Source organism: Notothenia rossii, assembly GCF_949606895.1.
Source record: "Notothenia rossii genome assembly, chromosome: 9".
Lineage (NCBI taxonomy): Eukaryota > Metazoa > Chordata > Actinopteri > Perciformes > Nototheniidae > Notothenia > Notothenia rossii.
In genome coordinates, this window is record NC_136907.1 from 8546170 (window position 1) to 8564134 (window position 17965).

The window sequence follows — 17965 nt, forward strand, 5'->3', positions numbered from 1 at the left end:
GGAGGAACAGCCATCCAGCTCGCTGGCCGGCACGCCTGTCAACAGACGTTATCCCCCGCTCATGCTCAGACTTACATGGGGGAGGAGTCCTTAGTGAACACCCCCCCCCCCACACACACACACACACACACACCCTAATCTCTGTGTGATGTTTTTCTCTCTGCTAACCCCACCCTTGCCCATCTTTCTCCCTCCCCCTCCCTCTTATTATCCCCTCCCTCTACTGCTGGGAAAAAAACAACAAACAGTCAAAACAACAACAAACAAGCCGGCGTGGTTTCTGTTGTTGCTGGTCGTGTTGTTGTCTTTATCCAGTCCTCCCTGAGGTGCATCCTGCGCTGAGAGTGTATGCTGCCGGCTGGTCCACTGCCCAGATGTGCACTGTTGCATCCTGGGAGATGCTCATGTTTAATGGTCTCCCTGTTTGTGCGCTCCATTCACAGCAATTAAGCTTGAAGGCTAGTAGCTGTGTTTTAAAGTCAGCACTCACTGAATGTTCTCTGAACTCACTTGGCTGTTTTATATATAGACCTGGTGTTGCTGGATGCATTGCACTTGTGAGTGAAATGATTGCACCGGTTTCTCCCCATTCACCCCTTAACTCTCAACCAATCATTACCAGTCAAACAAAGACGAGTGTAGAAGCACACACACAAACACACATGCATCAGTCGGTGCATCAACACACATTCTACAAGCACTCGGGGACAAAGGATGAATAATGCAGAGGTAGTGTCTGAGTGAGAGTCGCCTCCCCTCTTTCCCTCCTTTTCACCTTACCCAAGCAATAAGGAAGCAATGTTGCCATGGAGGCAATGAAGCCTCTGCACGCTATCAGCCAATTAGAGCTTTCCCTGTGTGAAACATGGAACCAATGGCTGCTCACCCTGATGCTGCTGTTGCCAGACACTGAGATCCTATTGGCTGAGCTCTGCTCTTTGATTGCATTTCTGATCTTGTTTTTGAGAGCAAAAATATCTCAAGGAGTGCCACCTGTTTGCCAACTTAAAAAATATGTTGTTTTTTTCCCAGAAATGAAAGGATTATTTTGTGTGAGAGAAAATGTTTGTGTTTTAGGGCTTTTGGAGACTTGTAACAAAGTGAGCAATGAGGAAAAGGGATTTCTCATCTTTAGGTGTTGTCAATTGAAAGATGGAAAAACAACCATCATTTCAGTTATACAGGGTTTAATCAGTACTCTTATTTTATTTAACTGCAATGTTCTGCCCTCCCAACGTTTCATTTGGTTTCCCCCTGACAACAGGACCCCACCCCACCAGTTTGTAATGTTTGCTCATGCTTGTTTATGACCAGTTTCTGGGTTAACTCTTTATTATATTAACCCTGTTTTCTTTTAGTGTTCCATCACTCTCTGATTGTTCACATGCGCTGTGCACGTGCATTTCAGTTCCAGTAATTTTATGATGCTGCAACAAAAACAATTTTCCAAATTGGGATCAATAAAGTACCATCTTATCTTATCTTATCTTAATTACGAAAAGGAAAGTCTAGGACAAAACTCCAATTTGTTTTTTTGACTCATGGACATTCGGGCAAGACGCCCTTTTTCAGCTCAATTGTATAATTTGTGTTATGATCCAGTGTCCAAGGTTATAAACAAAGTGTCTTTACGTAAAAAATATATGATATTAAAGGGATGCGTGTTGGGTGGTGCGTTGGAGTTCGGATCAGGGGGTCACAGCCAGGGCCGGCCCTAGACTTTTGGGGGCCCTAAGCGAGCTTTGGCTTGGGGGCCCCCCTCACTCTAGCGTGTTCTCACTACAACACGGAAACAACTTTTCTCTTATGATGTTAGCATAAGCACACATATTGTATAAATAAGCATGTAAACACCGTGGACGTAACATCCTCTAGGGGGGTCCGGGGGCATGCTCCCCCGGGAAGATTTTTTTTGTTTAAATATTGAAGTTAAAAGCATCAATCTGGTGCACTTTGAGAGCAAAATTAAGAGATCCATGGATACATCTCTCAACACCCATATGAAACAGAACTGTAAACAGATTTTTCTTGGATATTTTACAAATCACTCCCCTTTTAAACTCTATTTTTGTTTTGTCATATAGTATTTGATAACTATTTTTCAATTATTCTCTCTGGCTGTCCATCTCATAATGTTCACATAGAAACTAGCTGTTCAGAAGAATTATAATTTCATGCAAAAATCTGTCACAAAAAGAGATTGCACATTTAAATTCAGGTGTTGTTATGGCAACGTCGGTGGCCAAACAGCCACATTTACTGCTGCAAATACGTTCAAACATGCTGTCGACACGTAAAGCAGTGGCAACTATGCCACCATTTCAGCTGACTTTTTCTCAGAAATACTGCCACATAACATCCATATATTTCAGTGCTAGGTTGATGCTTAGCTAAGCTAACTATGAAACACTTTAACTGACAGGACTCAGGATCAACTGTGTACTGTAAGGTAGCTTCTAGCTTCATGTCGAAAATGTAAGTCAGCATTTTCCAGAGAGCTTTCTTTGAAATCACCAGGTAACGCTAAAAAACACAACATTTAGATTGTATGACAAAGTGTTTATTTAATATATCTGGCTAGCTATAGCTACTTGCTAACGGTTTAGCCTACCCCCGCGATTCAAAGTAACGACAACAGCTGTAATTTATGCTATGTTCGCATAACTTGGAAGTTTACTGACATTTACATACCTTGTTCTCCTGGCTCAAGTGGTGGCTCTGGGGTTGTTGTGTGAGCCACCACTTGAGAATTGTCGTCTGTCCGATTGACAGTTTATTTTAAACATTGTCACAGCTCACAGCATAGGTACCTGTCAGCCAATAAGACAGATGTTTATTTCCATTCAACTCTCTGGTTGGTCTGGTGTCTTGCCTCTGTTGCATTCACTGAACACGGGAAATTACAATCCTGCCATCCTCTCATGATGAGGTTCAGGTAAAGCACGGTTAATGTATTATATGATTGACTCAATAATATAATACATGACTTTGAGAGTAGGCAATCTAGGAATGTTAACAACATTCATTAAACATACTTATCACGGCGACGGTGTACTAAGACATTTTTTTTTCTTTTTTCTTTTTTGTTGCTAGGAGGCCCTTAGTGGCTGCGCGGCCCTAAACTGCCGCTTATGTCGCTTAATGTGTCGGGCCGGCTCTGGTCACAGGTCATCAGTGGAATAGTGTGTTGGTGTTCGGATCAGGGGAGCACAGGTTCAAACCCCACTGCAGTCAGCATGTCGTTGTCCTGGGTAAGACACTTCACCCCAAATTGCTCCTTTGGGGATTGCCCACAGTATTGAGTATTTAAGTCGCTTTGGATAAAAGCGTCCAACAAGTGACATGTAATGTAATTAAACGTATTATTTTTAAACCACCTTAATGTGGTAGTGAACCCAATGTCTGACCTAATTGATCTCCTCTACTTTTCCTCACATGGCTGGTTGGTTGACATGTTTCACCAGAATCTTCTTTTTAAGTCTAAAGTCATTAAGACAGTCTGGTCTCATCGTCATCTTTCTGTTTGTGTGGCACAGATTAGACGGCAGGTCAATTACTGAACCCCTCCGTCTGGAAGGGTACATTTCTCAAGTTAATCTCGGGAATCAGTGGGTGTGTAACGTGATCTCGGGGTCAAGAAAACGTATCCCAGTCTTGCTTTACTAACGGCACCTCATGGGCGAAGCGTGAACTCTCTGATAAGCCACAGCCTTCTCTTTTCATTAATCACCTTCATCCGTGTCTGAGATCGAAACAGGATCGACGGCTAGTCAGTCACAAAATAACCCAAATCCCCTCTGAGTCATCAAGCCTCCTCCTTCATTAGAAAAATCTGCTTGTTTATTTACCACACGTCTTTGTGTACATCGGTGTCTGCCAGGAAGACTCTCTACTCCTCTTCCTCTGCATGTATGGGGAAGGTTTTTTTTCTGTGCGGTTGAATCAGGATGCTCAGATTTTCAGCGTGTGGTGGAGATGCACACTCCATGGTGTACGGCACTGTGAAGCAGGTTAATTAGTCTGTTTTTCTCAGACACAAAGGCTCGGCCCGTTGCCAGTGACACCCTGGTGCGAGTGTGTGTGCATATATGTGACGAGATGGAGACTGAAAACAGGATTAGTGTCATCAGGATCTAAGCCTGAACAGACTGGCAGAAATAGTATCCTAATGTAAAGTGGTCAGTGTGGCCAGTCGTTAAAGGTGATTTAAATATTAAAAACTGATTTTGATAGTGTTCAAATATTAAGCATATTTCGGCCCTTGCATTGATTATGGGTCTCAATATGTCTGTTTTTAAAGCACTCGCTGGAGCAGTAACTATAAATCTCGCTTTTGAATTTGAATTTGAATCTAAATCCAACGTTTGTCAATATGTGTCTTTGTGAAATTGACAATCATTGTAATCAGAAGACATTTCATATTAACACAACAATATTAACAGATTATTTTCACCCAGCATCCCAAATATTTCGGAAATAGTTTGGGGGAATCTGATGTACTTCCTGCTTTCTAATATTTTATAATTATAATAATAATAGATTTATTTTGTTGGCGCTTTTACAGGTGCTCAAAGACGCTTTACAGATATAGTGAAAAGAGAAGAACATAACAACAAATAAATATATATAGTTAAAGTCAAATTAAAATCAAGCAATACAAAAACAATCACACATTAAAAGCCAGATTGAAGAGGTGAGTTTTTGTGAGTTTTTTGAAGGTGGTGAGGTCAGTGCAGTCTCTGATGGGTTGTGGGAGTGAGTTCCAGAGGGAGGGGCCAACGACGGAGAAGGCTCTGTTCCCCCAGGTCTGGTGATTGATGCGAGTGGGGATGGATAGGAGGCTATGATATACAATATTAAAACTCCCCTGATATGATTAATGTGAAAGATTTCGGCTTATTGCCCCTGCTGAGACGGCATTAGGGGTGTTTGTTTATCACAGGACTTGTCATTGTTACTTGACCTGTTTACACACAGATTAACGTCAAAATAATCTGTGGGTCAAGGAAAATAATTTGCTTTCTTTATCTCTTCAGTATGGATTCCTCCAATAATGCTTCCTAAAATTAAATATTAATACAAAAAACTTGCCACGGCTCCGCAATCAGAATCCTCAAAAATGCAGACTTATACTGCAATTCTTTCTTACATTTTCATTATTAATTAGTCTGTCTGATGCATCTTCCGTTAATAATTTAATGTATAAAATGTGCAAAGGTAATGAAAATGGCAATTACATTTATGGAGTGACAAGTATTTTTTTTGTCCATGCTAAATATTTGAACTTCACCTTGATAACAGAGGGAAGCAGCACATTCTCAAATTAAACAAATGATATTATTATTTCCATTAATATATTAGTATATATTTTTTTATTTTCTGCTTTATAAATGGAAAACAAGCAAAACACTGATTACTCTTCTGCGATTATGCAGTCTTTTGAAATGGTTACAAAAATAGTCCTCATCACCACATGGATATGTTTCCTAAAACGTAACCACCTCATTTTTAGTAGTTCCTCCTGGTCAGTGGTTAGTGTGTGTGTTCACAGGTGTCCCCAAAGAAGCTCACTACAGGTATGACCTGTACACACCCCATGGCGTACACTATCCTTTCGCCCAGCGCTGTGGTTAAGCCACAGTACCCCAGACCGCCTGGGGATTTTCAAGAACTGTGTGTCTGTTTTTGGTAAACAAAAGGCTCCGGCTTTAATGCATTTTTGAGCCACTCTTGCCCCTTGGCTTTTATCGGCTTAGCCACGGCGATTAATCGGACAGCCCTGTTTGTGTTGTCCTGTGCCCGGGTGTTTGTCTCAGAGCTCTGGTGATCCCCCTTCTTTGTCTCGTGTCACCCAAAGGGGTTTATGATGGGGGCCACAGCTGAGTAGATTAGTGTCTACAGTATATATGTGTGTGTGTGTGTGTGTGTGTGTGTGTGTGTGTGTGTGTGTGTGTGAGAGAGTAAAGAGGGAGGGGTCGTGATATGTGTGTATGTAGTCCTAAAGATCCTTCAGCTGTTCCAAGGGTGTGTTTTTTTTCTTTTTTTATCCACCACAGGTTTCCCGTGGGAAATGTATATGGTATGTGAGACAAGTGGCACATTGAGGTTGTAAAGTAACATAGACCCCTTCCACAGCAGAGAACAAATTGTATTAAGTGCTCCTGCAGCTGAGAGCTTTAGGAATAAATCACACGCCACAGGCATTGTGTAAATTACACATAAATTATCAAGATTCTGTGAAATTACTTACCTAATATAGTTATTCAAGTGGATTAATTCTATGTTTTTTTTAGCTAATCAAAAGTTGTATGTTGGCATGTGTGCACTTAGCACATGTAGAGAAAGCCAGACAAGGAAAAGAACAGACAGACACATAATGGATTTAGTATAAATATTTAAAATACTTTATACAGCATAGAAATCTCTCGACACTCAAAACAAAACCCTCCATTACAAAATCTTACAAAAGACCCCCCCCCTCCCCCTCTCAAGTCTGTATCAATCTCAGTATCAACCACAAAAAAGGTAAAAAGACGTAATTTCAAATGTTCACCGTACGGTTGGACTCGTGAAACTTTGCATGCAATTTTTTTCATTTAGACAGGAAGAGATTCAATATGATCTTAACAGTGAGAAGCCTCATGTGCCAGTGGAAGCCTTTTTGTCAAACTTTTTTATGGAGCAAAGGTGCAAATATGTCGGTTCTACAATTTTTTTTTAAAAACCCCTTTGTACCGAACTGAATACGTGACAGGAACACACGAGTCGTACTGTTATTTACAAGCACAACTCTCAGGTTACTCTCAGGGAGCTCTTGGCAAACACTCATCATTGCAGTTAACACTTAAGACTATTGCACAAACTACATCATTAAGACAAAAGGAAGTGAATTCTTTTCATGGATGTTACACGATTCTCCCACGTTCATTACCTCAGCCTTTGGCGAGGTTCACAAGTTTCATAAGGCTTTTGATTCTTTCTTTTTTTATCTTTCTTTTTTGTTCTCAAAGCTTAATATGAACGGGCTGTGAAAGTCATAACGAAGACTTTGACAGTTTCTCTGTGGGTCGTAGAGATGATGTAACACTAGTATATAAAAGGTTATAGCTGTGAGTTATTATCAGTGTTGAGTGATAGTTTATGAGACTGCTATAAAAGATGAGAGGACGACTCTTCTCTCTGTGTCTATTTCTGTCTCGGTGTGTGGATACTAATGGCACTAACGCTCGGACACTGCAACACTGTGGCAAAATCCACACAAGCAAGTCACAATTGACTGTTGTTTTACATTAAAGTATGAATAATGCAGTGAGGTAAGAGATGGTACAAACATGTATTGTTACTACAGGTTTTGGTTTCAAGGAATAGTGCAGTGAGCTTCATCGTCCAGTCAGCTTTGAGGATACAGTGGCAGCTGGCTGGAGGTCAACGGGTTTTTAGAGAGTGTTTTCACAGACAAAACATTTAAACATGTAATCAAGGTAAGGGTAAGAGTTGGGGTCTGTTAGCTGGTGAGAATCAGTCTACGGCTCAATTAGTAACCAGTTACAGCAATATTACATAAGAGAGTAACTCTTAACTCAGTTTATAATACAGTGTTTTGCGTGTGTGTGCGTGTGTGTGTTCACGTCCCATGTCCACTCTATCTAGGCCACAGTGAGGTTAATTCATTGCTTAAGGATCCGTTTCCAATCTCACATTCTCAGCGTCATCACTTCTTATTACATTATGATAGTGGAGACTAGAGATAAACAATTTGTTACTGTCACTCAAACTTCCTTTTTATCCTTTTTTTTTTTTCAAGTCTGTCTTGAAAAGTGGCTCAGTTGCAATAAAGGGACAGTTCACAGTTCAAAAGGCCACTCTGGAAGACCTCTCCAACTTATCAAATGTTGAGAGGGGCCTTGAGTTCAGTCTGTCTTTACTTTTTTTGTATTCTTGCCATGTTCCCCTCAGCAAAGGGTCTTAAGTGCACCGGAAGCACAGAGGAGAGTCTGCATGGGGTAAGGAGGGGGGGACACCACTTCCTCAACCACTTGTTCTGGCCGGAAGGAGAACGGCTGCAGTTGGACTTTCTTCTTTAGGATCTGTCCGATTCCCATGGAGGGGAACTTGCTGCGGTGCGTCGGGCTGTCTGGATCGCTGCTGCTGCTGTTGTTGGACGGAGGGCTGAATGCTGAGGTGGGGTTGAGGGCACTGAAGGCGGACTTCGGAGGGCTGAATGCCGAGCTCCCTGGGGGGCTCCCTATGGTGCTGGGCGGGCTGCCGCTGGTGTCGGAAGATGCGCCCCAATCTGACGAGATGCTTTTCTTGGGCTGTGGGTTGACAATTAGGACGGGAGGACTCGGGATCGTGGCCTTCTTCAAGTAGGAGGAGTCGGGCTGGAAGGCAGAGACGTGGCGGGGCGGGGAGAGGGTCCCGTTGGTCAGCTTGTACCAGGGCGAGCTGGGGGTGTCTTCAATTTGCTCAGCTTTGGAGAGCGAGCCAAAGGAATGCATGCCAATCGGTGACGGTGCCGGCGGGGCGGGGATGTTGTGTTCGGGGCTCGTATTGACTTGCGGGAGGGTGGCCAAGCGCCTCCGTTGCTTAGGGGTGTTGGAAAAGAGAGGTTGGATCTCGAGATATTCCATGGAGGAAGAGGCGACTGTTCCGGGTGGGGCCAGAGGTGAATTACGATGGCCACCAGTTAAGGCACGCAATATACCTGAGGAGGAAATGAGAAGCAATTTAAGTTTTGGAATATTGTCACTCACATATTTGCATTTTTATTTCACTGCATGTACAAGTGAGTAAGGATATGAGAACTGCATGTACTTTCAGCCGAGTCCCTGCATGTCTACATTCTACGTGATCTGTGAGTATGTAACAAGCAGGTGTAAAAGGTATAAGAACATTCAGTACAGATTTGATCCGTGTGAAGATCGACCTGACATGACATGCTGTATCTGGAACAGCCTATGACTTTTTCTTTACCCTAAGGCAAGGCAAGGCAAGTTTATTCATACAGCATCTTTCAACACAAGGCAATTCCAAGTGCTTTACAAAAATGAAAGACATTAAGAGCATTAAGAAACATATTATAAAATGGCATGGCAGTACCTCTTATAGGAAAATGAGCTTAGGCTCGAGCTTTGCCCCCCGTTTTCATTATAACTTCTCCAAGTAGTGTTAAGGACCACCTATCATTATTTGTTGAAAATCACAGGCCCAGTCTTTTACGAAATATGTATTTGACTATGCTGCTGTGTTGCTAGATTAAATTCAGAGTAATTCCTTAGAATATCTTTACTTCTGTTCTATTCCGTTTAGTCATTTAAACTGGCGGACATCAGTTCAATTCAATTACAAAAACGTTTGTGTTTGGCCTACGATTGAATGGCAACCAGGATGTTTCTTCTTATGGGTGGGCGGTTGGAAGGATGGAAGGACGGATGGATGGATGGATGAAGGAATGGATGGACGGATGGATGAAGGAATGGATGGACGGAGGAAGGAGTTGATGGATGGATGGATTGAGGATCGGACAGACGAACTGGTAACTATGTAAATGTGAAGAACATGCATGCTCAGTCAACGTCCCCTGTATAAATAAAGGTGAACTTTTGGAACACATATACTGTATCTTATTATCTTTATTTCACCCCTCACCTGTTCGGTGTTTTTTCTCCTTGCTTTGCCCCTTTGCGACAGCCAGGTAAACGGGCGTCTGCTTGGGGGGGATGGTGAGCTTGTCGACGTGCTTCCTCCACTGGGTCTGGAAGTATTCGTTTTTCTGCTTTTCTCCTTTCTTCTTTTCTTGGAACTGCATTTCCTAAACAGACAGGGCAAAACCACAAATTATGAAAAACCTGTTCTTTTACTAACTTGGCACGTGTCGGTCATTATGATATTCCAGTTTTATTATGTTTTAAAAATATATATTGAACAATGTTTCCTTAACACCCTGTTATTAGAAAGACTTTCGACAGATGTTAGCAAGGATCTCCTTACCCTGTATTTTTTAGAGAGTCTCTTCATTTTCTTGTTCAGGAGGAAGTAGACAGCCAGAGTGTGGCAGGCGCGGTTGGTGAGGACGGCACTCAGAACCTCACTGTGTTTGTAGTTCATCTTCTCCGTCATATGTAGCAACACTGTGTGGTTTATCTCTTCAATGTGGATCCTGGATACAGAAGAGAGAGAAAGTTAATGCCTTGTGATGCTTTAAAATAAATAAATAAAATAAAAGGCAAAAAGGTTTCTCTATGCTTAAACAGATGACATAAGCAAAAATATAAATTCGAAGTGTGCGTGAGCCTACCTGTTGAGGTACGGTGTGCCTGTGTTCTTGTTGGCCAGCTGTAGCCAGGAATCTGCCATCACTTGATGGATGTTGGGACGCTTGTTTGGATCTGGTTCAAGAAGCTTCTTCAGAAGACAGATGGCAGCTAATGCAGAAAGAGGGAGAATAAATATTCATAAGCTTCTTCAACTTGTTGTACAAAGAAGAAAGTTCTGTCAACACTGAAACTTATTTTTGCATGACATATTTCTCTTCAGCAATGTGACGCATAAACTTGGCATTCATCCTCCTTATCCTCTTTCATAATATAAGACGGATAAGATGACACATCCTCGTCATTGGGTTCTTAACAATAAGTTACATAACCTGGTCAAGTCATCTGTTATTGGTATTAGAGTGAGACTCGTGACGTGGTGAGCTCCACTATTTCCAGCGATGCATTAACACACCTTTGTTCCACTGCGAAAATATTTCCTTTATTTCCTCGCTTTACAGAATATTAGTTAAAGCTCAGTAGGAATAATTAGTTTCAATATGGCTGATTAAATATATTCTAATTCTATAAAAGGTATAATGGTTTCAATGGAAGATAAGAATTGGAAGAGGAATTGTGCCGTGCAATCTCAGGAATTCTGACAGGTCACCCTGAGGCAAATAACAATAATAGTACACATAATTATACATGTATAGTGTTCATGCATTGCCAGTGACTTGACAGGAACCGGTTGGGTAAACCTTTTTCTAATTATGAACTTACACAATTGCAGTTCACTTGAGCTCTGCCAATTACCTCTGGGACAAATAACATTATCGATGTATCCTTTTCATGCAGCGCCAGTTACTGAACAGGAACGGGTTAGTTGCAACCTGTTTCTAATTATTATCTAACACAATTACGGTTCAGCCCGATCTTTTCTTTACTTACCACCAAATGTTCTTGAATTTCAACAATACAGAAATACCATTCAGATTTTCCATTGCGTTCAATTATTGACTGGAAGGATTCTGCCGTAGTTGACAGGTTCATTCTTTAGAAAGGCTTGTCATTGGGGAATCAGTTCCAGTTTGATTTATATGCGCATTTGCACCCCTTCACTCATCGAGGGTTTTTATTTCCTCTAACTCACTCAACGGTTTGCTTACTTCTAAGTACGGCTGCATTTCTCTTAAGAGGATTTCAAACAAATGTAATATAGAGTCCTAATCAAGGAGTCTAACTTAGAAGAAGATTGACCTTTGTTGATTTAAGACGTATCTGATTGCACAGTTCTCTCTCTACTTCTTTAGTATTCTAAATTTGTTTTTTGACTTGAGTGACCAAAACAAAATGTTATGTCAGAGAGATTTCATTAAGGCATTTTGGAAATCCAAACCACAGACTCACAACGAAAGATTACCTCCATTTCATTCCAGCATCTTATTATCAAAACATTTCATCATTAACTATTTTCCTTCTTCCCTGACACCGGACCGACAACATTCTTTCCCCGTCATGTCAAACGTCACCTGAGAAGTTCTTGGTTTAAGGTCTAATATATTTGTCAACACACTCATGTCAGTTTTACCCTGGGGGGGATTGCATTGCCTTGAAGTGATTTATAGAGTATGAGTTTGTTGATTGATACATTCTTTCTTGACTTTAGGAACAGCTTTTCTGTTGAGGATTTATTAAACAGTTGTGCATTCATGTGTTGAGTTTTCACCTGTGCAAAGTGAGGGAGGTAGAGGGTTCATCTCCTTGTCCACCATCTTCTGGTGCAGGGCTCGGAGACTGAAGGGCTCCACGGTGAACGGCAGATTCCCAGTCAGCATGGCGTACATGTTCACACCACTGGAAGATCAAAAAACACACTTCAGCTCGGAATGCATGTGAAATAAATGTATTTAAATACACTGATATTTACCGACAAACGTTCTATAAGAAAGAAGTAGACACTCACATGGACCAAACATCCACTTTGGGCCCGTACTTCTTCCTGGAGAGCAGCTCGGGGGCGGCGTAGGCGGGACTTCCACACTGCGTGCTGAAGGGGTCTGAGTATCCCAGGATGCCTGCGCAGTTACTGAGGCCAAAATCTGAAGGACAGAAGAGGTGGGGGGTGAATGTTATTTCTGGCTTTTATTTCCCTCTTTTCAGGCCACTTGTTAAACATGTCGCCCCTTTCGAAGCGTTACACACACAAATGGAAGCAGATTAGCACTATGGTGAGAGCTCGTAAGGCATTTAACAGGATGTGTAATTGCTCTTGGCTCTTTAACACGTGGGATGTCAGGCAAGAAAATACAGAAAATAAATTGCATTTCTTTGTAATGACAGTTTTGAGGTGAGTTTGTTTCTGTAAATGTTACTGTTTGAGTTACCTATGAGCTTTATGTTGTCCTTGCTCTTGGCTCTTTAAATATTTTAATTTTGCAAAGTAACTGAAATCAAAGGCCTTCTTTTAGCATTAGCTGTTTTAATATTCTTCGTGTTTTTTGCTATGGGAAGTGTGTATGTGTTTATAAAGGAGTTTATTGAATGTATTCTTAATAGAAAGAGAGTTTTGAGGTGAGTTTGTTTCTGTAAATGTTAGTGTTTGAATTACCTATGAGCTTTATGTTGTCCTGCTCATCCAACAGGAGGTTTTCTATCTTCAGATCCCTGTAAAACAAAGATTCAGTGTTAACACTTATCTAAGCCACACCTCATCACACAATGCACAAGCAGTAGGGGAGGTCAACACCCCCCGTTTCAATGTGGGTCACGCTGGGTGATTTTCGGGGTCTATTGTGTGCCTTCAGATCCCTCCTTATAAATCCTGTTATACAGTTATCTACATGGGTCTTCTCACCATGATAGAAATTTAGTTCCCAGAGTCCCAGACAAATAATACAATTTTCCTGAGAAGAGCTTTGTGTATTGTATATCTGGAATTTCATTCTGATGCAGTTTATGGTTTTTTTTCCGCCCTAAATATAATCAAACATTTCATCACAACATGTAACCATATTTTGTAGGAGAAAGGCACTGGAATTATCCCTGCACACTGCATGGAAATTCAGCTCTTTTTTAAATCGTATTTAGTTTTTAAGAAATGCTTAGCCGCTTTCTTTAAAACCTCTCAAAGCATGGCAAATATGGTTATTCGTGGATTAACAGTAGTGCACAATACGGACTTAACATACACTTTGAGAAAGAGGATCATTACATTCAGCTTCAACCCACAAATAGCACAAAGCCCTTTGGACGGCACTGACAATATATCTAAAGACATTTATATTCTGCTCTATCTTTGAAGAGCAACGCGTGTATGACTCATTATTTGTAAGTGTTTATTTACCTGTGCACAACACCCGCCCTGTGCAGGTGCTCAACGGCCAGCACCAACTGACGGATGTATTTCTGAGTCTCCCTCTCATCCAGGCGCTTCTTATCATAGATGAGGTTCATGAGGTTCCCGCCGGGACACAGCTCCATCACCAGGTAGTAGCTGTTCTCCGTCTCCAGGATGTCCAGCAGCTGCGTGATGTTGGGGTGACGGATCATCTGCTGGATGTGGCCCTCCCTCCGCAGGTTCTTGGTCACATACGAGTCCTTCTTGGCCTTCCGCTTGTCAATCACCTTCACCGCCACCTGGAGAAAAATGCGAGAGGAGAGGAAAAAGCTATTAGATGAGGAACGCACTGTTTTACGCCACATGATATTGTGAATAATACCCGTGGAGAATGAAGCACTTGTTCACTGCTGTGCTTTCGGAAGAGGTTTCAAAGAGAGTTGCAGTGTAACAGGTGACAAGCTTCTCAGTCTCCACTGCGGACTATATTACTCGACACTGACCTCTCCCTCACAGCTGCTCCCAATGTGGGGCAACCCAGGCGCTATAGGGCCCTGAGGCGGCAGCAGAAGGGGAGGTATGTGTGTGTGTGTGTTGGAGGGGTAACTGAACCATCATAAACCGAGGGAAAAACAAATGTTACCCTATATCTGTTGAGAAGGCGCTAAGGCCAAATGGACAGATGATACTTCCCCATTTGCCCCGGAGTTTAGTTGTAGCTTAAAACACAGAAATGTAAAAAAGGACACTGACTCAATGGCACAGATTCAATAGGATGTGAAGTAAAGATTTATGGGCATATGTGTTAAGTTTTCTTTCCTCAATTACTCATCCCAAGGACTTCACTCTATGTTTCTCTGCCCTTGTTGTCTCATTGGAGGAAAAACCTTCAGACTCCTCATAAAACCCGGAGAACATGTTGTTTATGACAAACACGTCCCTTTGTGGCTAATTACATTCAATAACATATCCATCTCCTTTATTTCATCCTCTGCCCGTGTGTCTCCTTGTATCCTGTCTAGACTGAGTTCAAGAGCATAGCTACCATACACTGCAAATCATCTCAAGGAGAGCCTACAGACATGGAAAGGCATGACCGGTGAAGCTAATCACCATATCCATTAATGAAATGGTGAGGGCCAAAGTGGCTGTGTGTATGTCCCCTCTTTCTTCTGTCCTTCAGCTTGTCTTTCTTTTATACCTTCGTCCTTTCATCTCTGATAATTGATTCACCTCTGAAAACCTTTTTACAACTGCTCATTAAACCTGGCCGTATATATACACGTGTGTGTGTGTGTGTGTGTGTGTGTGTGTGTGTGTGTGTGTGTGTGTGTGTGTGTGTGTGTGTGTGTGTTGAACTGTCACAATACAGTAATATACTGTATAGCCCATGTTTACGCCAAGCAGCGTGGATGAGAGAAGGGGTGTGTAGGGAGGGGGGGGATGGGGCACTGTATTTACAGTAGGTTAGTCTATATGTGAAGAGGGGGAGGTTGGGGATATAGAGGGGGAGGGGTGTGCCCCCCGGGGGGCTACTGGGAATTCAGTTGTTTATCAGGCGCCCCTCAGACAGAAACGGGGGAGGTGGGGTGGTATAGAGGGGAAAGTGGGTTACAGACATCAAAAACATGTGCATGTGACCTCCCAAGCCCCCTGACCATGACATCCCCATCCCTCACCTCTCCTCACTTTCAAACCCCCCTTGTCTGAAAACACAGACCCTCTCTCATCCCCGCATCCTCACTGGCTTTCTAGGGATGCTAAAAAAAAAAGGTCCTTTACTGTATTTTCTTTTTCACTTACTATGTTTGCTTGAATAAACTCACTTCCCCTCGCCCCCCTCCAAGAGCCTGACCCTGATTGAGAGAGAGAGAGTGTAAAGAGAGAGAGAGACCATGTGCTCTGCTTGGTTGTGTGATTGCCAGTGTTTGCATCATCCTCAACAAAGGGAGGGAAGAGGAGAGGGGCGCTTTCTTTCTCCGCACAGCAAACGGGAAGGGAGGAGGAGGTGGGCCACATGCAGGATAAGATAATGTCTAATATGCTAAATATATTCAGTGGCATATATTTTATTGTACACATACAAACAGACATAGGTTTACATGCAAGGACACATGAGGAAAAAGGGGGTACTTGTTTTCCAATATGCAAATGCTCTGGCTGCCCCTCAAAAACAGCCTGAGGAGACAAAGGCGACCAGTGGCCAATGGTGGTCCATATCAAAGCCCCGCGCTGGCAGAATCCTAATGAGGCTGAAGCCCATTTATCAACGACATGATTTCATATGCAAGTAGCAGCTCTGCTCTCCCATAGGTCGGCCAATTTCCCTCTCTGTTCCTATCATAGGCTTGCGCGCGCCCACAGTGGTGAGCTCACCACCACCAGCAGACAAAGGAAGGTTCAGGAAAAAGCCACAGACCGCACAGCTAGGTACCAACACATGTAAGGACAACACAGGAAGCTCTTCCCGTTTCTCTCCCACACACACACAAACTAAATATTGTTACAGGAGCTTGGCTAGAAAACAAACCCTGCTGGGCATATGGTGAGTTCAGCAGCTGGTGGTGCTGCATGAGCTCATTAACAAAGCCTTCCATTGCAAACAACACTTTCTCCAAGAAGTCTAGGAATACATTGCACACAAATGTATGGCTAAACTGTCAATGTAAACAGGTGAGGGTTTTTTCTCGGTTGACAGGCATGTAGGAGTCAATAGACAGCAGACACTGTCCACTGATGGAAATGTGAAACACCAAAATGCACCATGCTGCATGCCACCCATAATCTATATATAGATTATTATTATTATAGATGTATTTCTTATATATATATATAAGAAATAAATTGGCTATAACAGTCAGAACAAACTAGTTTTCCAAAAGAAAAAAGTTAATTAATTCACAAGAGTTTTTTTTTCCAAGCTCAAGAAGTCAGGAGTATAACATTTAACTTGAATTGTGTGGCATGTGATAGAATCAAAATAAATACAATAGGCCTATAATATTGTTAAATCAAGAACGACAACATGCACTAGCTACAAGTCATTTAACCAAACCATGTTGCATGTAGACTTAGTGACCCCACAGTCTTACCTTTTCCCCAGTCATGGCATGGAGACCTTCTCGAACTTTGGCGAAGGAGCCTTCTCCCAGCTTCCTCCCGATCAGATAGTTCCCGACCCGTTTTGTGTGATAGAAGTTCTTCAGGATCTCCGCCGCAGGACTGCATGAGGCCGGGAGGATGTTCTCATTCCCGGCACTATTTGGGGTCTTTCCCTCATATAACCCGTGGCTGTTGTCTACTACCATGGCGCCGTCTGCAACCGGCATCACAGCTCTCTTATCAAATGTTAAAAGTACGCAGCGTGTCCCTCTCCCACCAGGCGGGAATTAAATGCTTAACGTCCGGCAAAGTGCGTCAAGTCCGGTCTGTCTGCGTCTTGCCCCTAATAACAAATTAAGGGAACCGGAGATGCGCCACCTGTTCGCCCAAAGCATCCAGTGAGCGCACTCAGCAGATTCCAATACAGGTCTTGATAAATGTATAGGATTGAAATGACACAGAATAATGTCAGATTCATTCATGGAAAGATATTTAAATGACGCAACCTGACTTAAATTCTAATAGGGTTTTAAAAAAATTATGTAGCTCAGTCAGAGGTATCGTCCCTACTCCATACATCTCCTGGATAGTCTGAGTGCAGGCAGCGTGTTTCAGTTTGAACTGACTTTACCGGTCATATGGGTGGGCGTTTCTTACGGGTGAGAAAAAACACACACAGCCTCTCATACAGTGGTGGTAGCCGGGGTACATTGCAATCCAATCAGCGCACGCGGGCGGAGCACATGTGAGAACAAGGGGGATGACTCCACCCGGTACCACCGCGCCGCATGTTGCGCTCAGATTGTACACAGCGATGAACAAAGATATTGTTGGAGGAAAAGAGACACAGCAACACTGTGACTACAAATATTACGATTTTTGTTGTTGTATTTCCTGAAACATGATTTATAGCTGTCTATGTCGTAGTTGTCGATCTATAGTCAGGTTTTATTTTTGATAGAATTGTGCGTAAAGGGTACACATGTTCACACCATGTGCTGTGAATTACGCACCCCTTAATAACATGGATCACAATGTCATAGTCATCTTGTGGCAATAAATATTGACGATTAATAATAACATTAATACAAACAAATATAATAATAACTATAATATAATAATGGTGTCCAATAATTGCTATTGACCTGTTTCATTGTTTATCTGTTGGAGTGTTGATGTTCTGCTAACATGTGTTGCTCCACTAAAACAGGGCAGACAAAGAATAATTTTCCATTCGTTCATTGAGGTGTTCACTGGCCTAATTAACATG

At 42.3% G+C, this 17965-nt stretch overlaps 1 protein-coding gene across 1 annotated transcript; it reads right to left on the minus strand.

Moving 5' to 3' along the window:
* Positions 1 to 6486: 6486 nt before the first annotated feature.
* hunk (hormonally up-regulated Neu-associated kinase) lies at positions 6487 to 17322 on the minus strand. Its single transcript, XM_079649849.1, has 9 exons — positions 16686 to 17322; positions 13600 to 13892; positions 12865 to 12920; positions 12220 to 12355; positions 11983 to 12110; positions 10298 to 10424; positions 9991 to 10159; positions 9649 to 9811; positions 6487 to 8704 (listed from the first exon to the last, which is right to left on the minus strand). Exons 1-9 carry the CDS (start codon positions 16920 to 16922, stop codon positions 7953 to 7955), a joined length of 2061 nt encoding a protein of 686 aa, XP_079505975.1. The 5' UTR covers positions 16923 to 17322; the 3' UTR covers positions 6487 to 7952.
* Between the last annotated feature and the right edge of the window lie 643 nt (positions 17323 to 17965).

Coding starts and splice junctions, on each gene's coding strand:
- hunk (XM_079649849.1), bottom strand. CDS start 16,922: ATGCCGGTTGCAGACGGCGCCATGGTAGTAGACAACAGCCACGGGTTA. Junction 10,425..11,982: donor ACCTCCCTCACTTTGCACAG/GTGAAAACTCAA, acceptor TTTCTGCATTAG/CTGCCATCTGTCTTCTGAAG. Junction 8,705..9,648: donor GGAGAAAAAACACCGAACAG/GTGAGGGGTGAA, acceptor TTTCCTCCTCAG/GTATATTGCGTGCCTTAACT.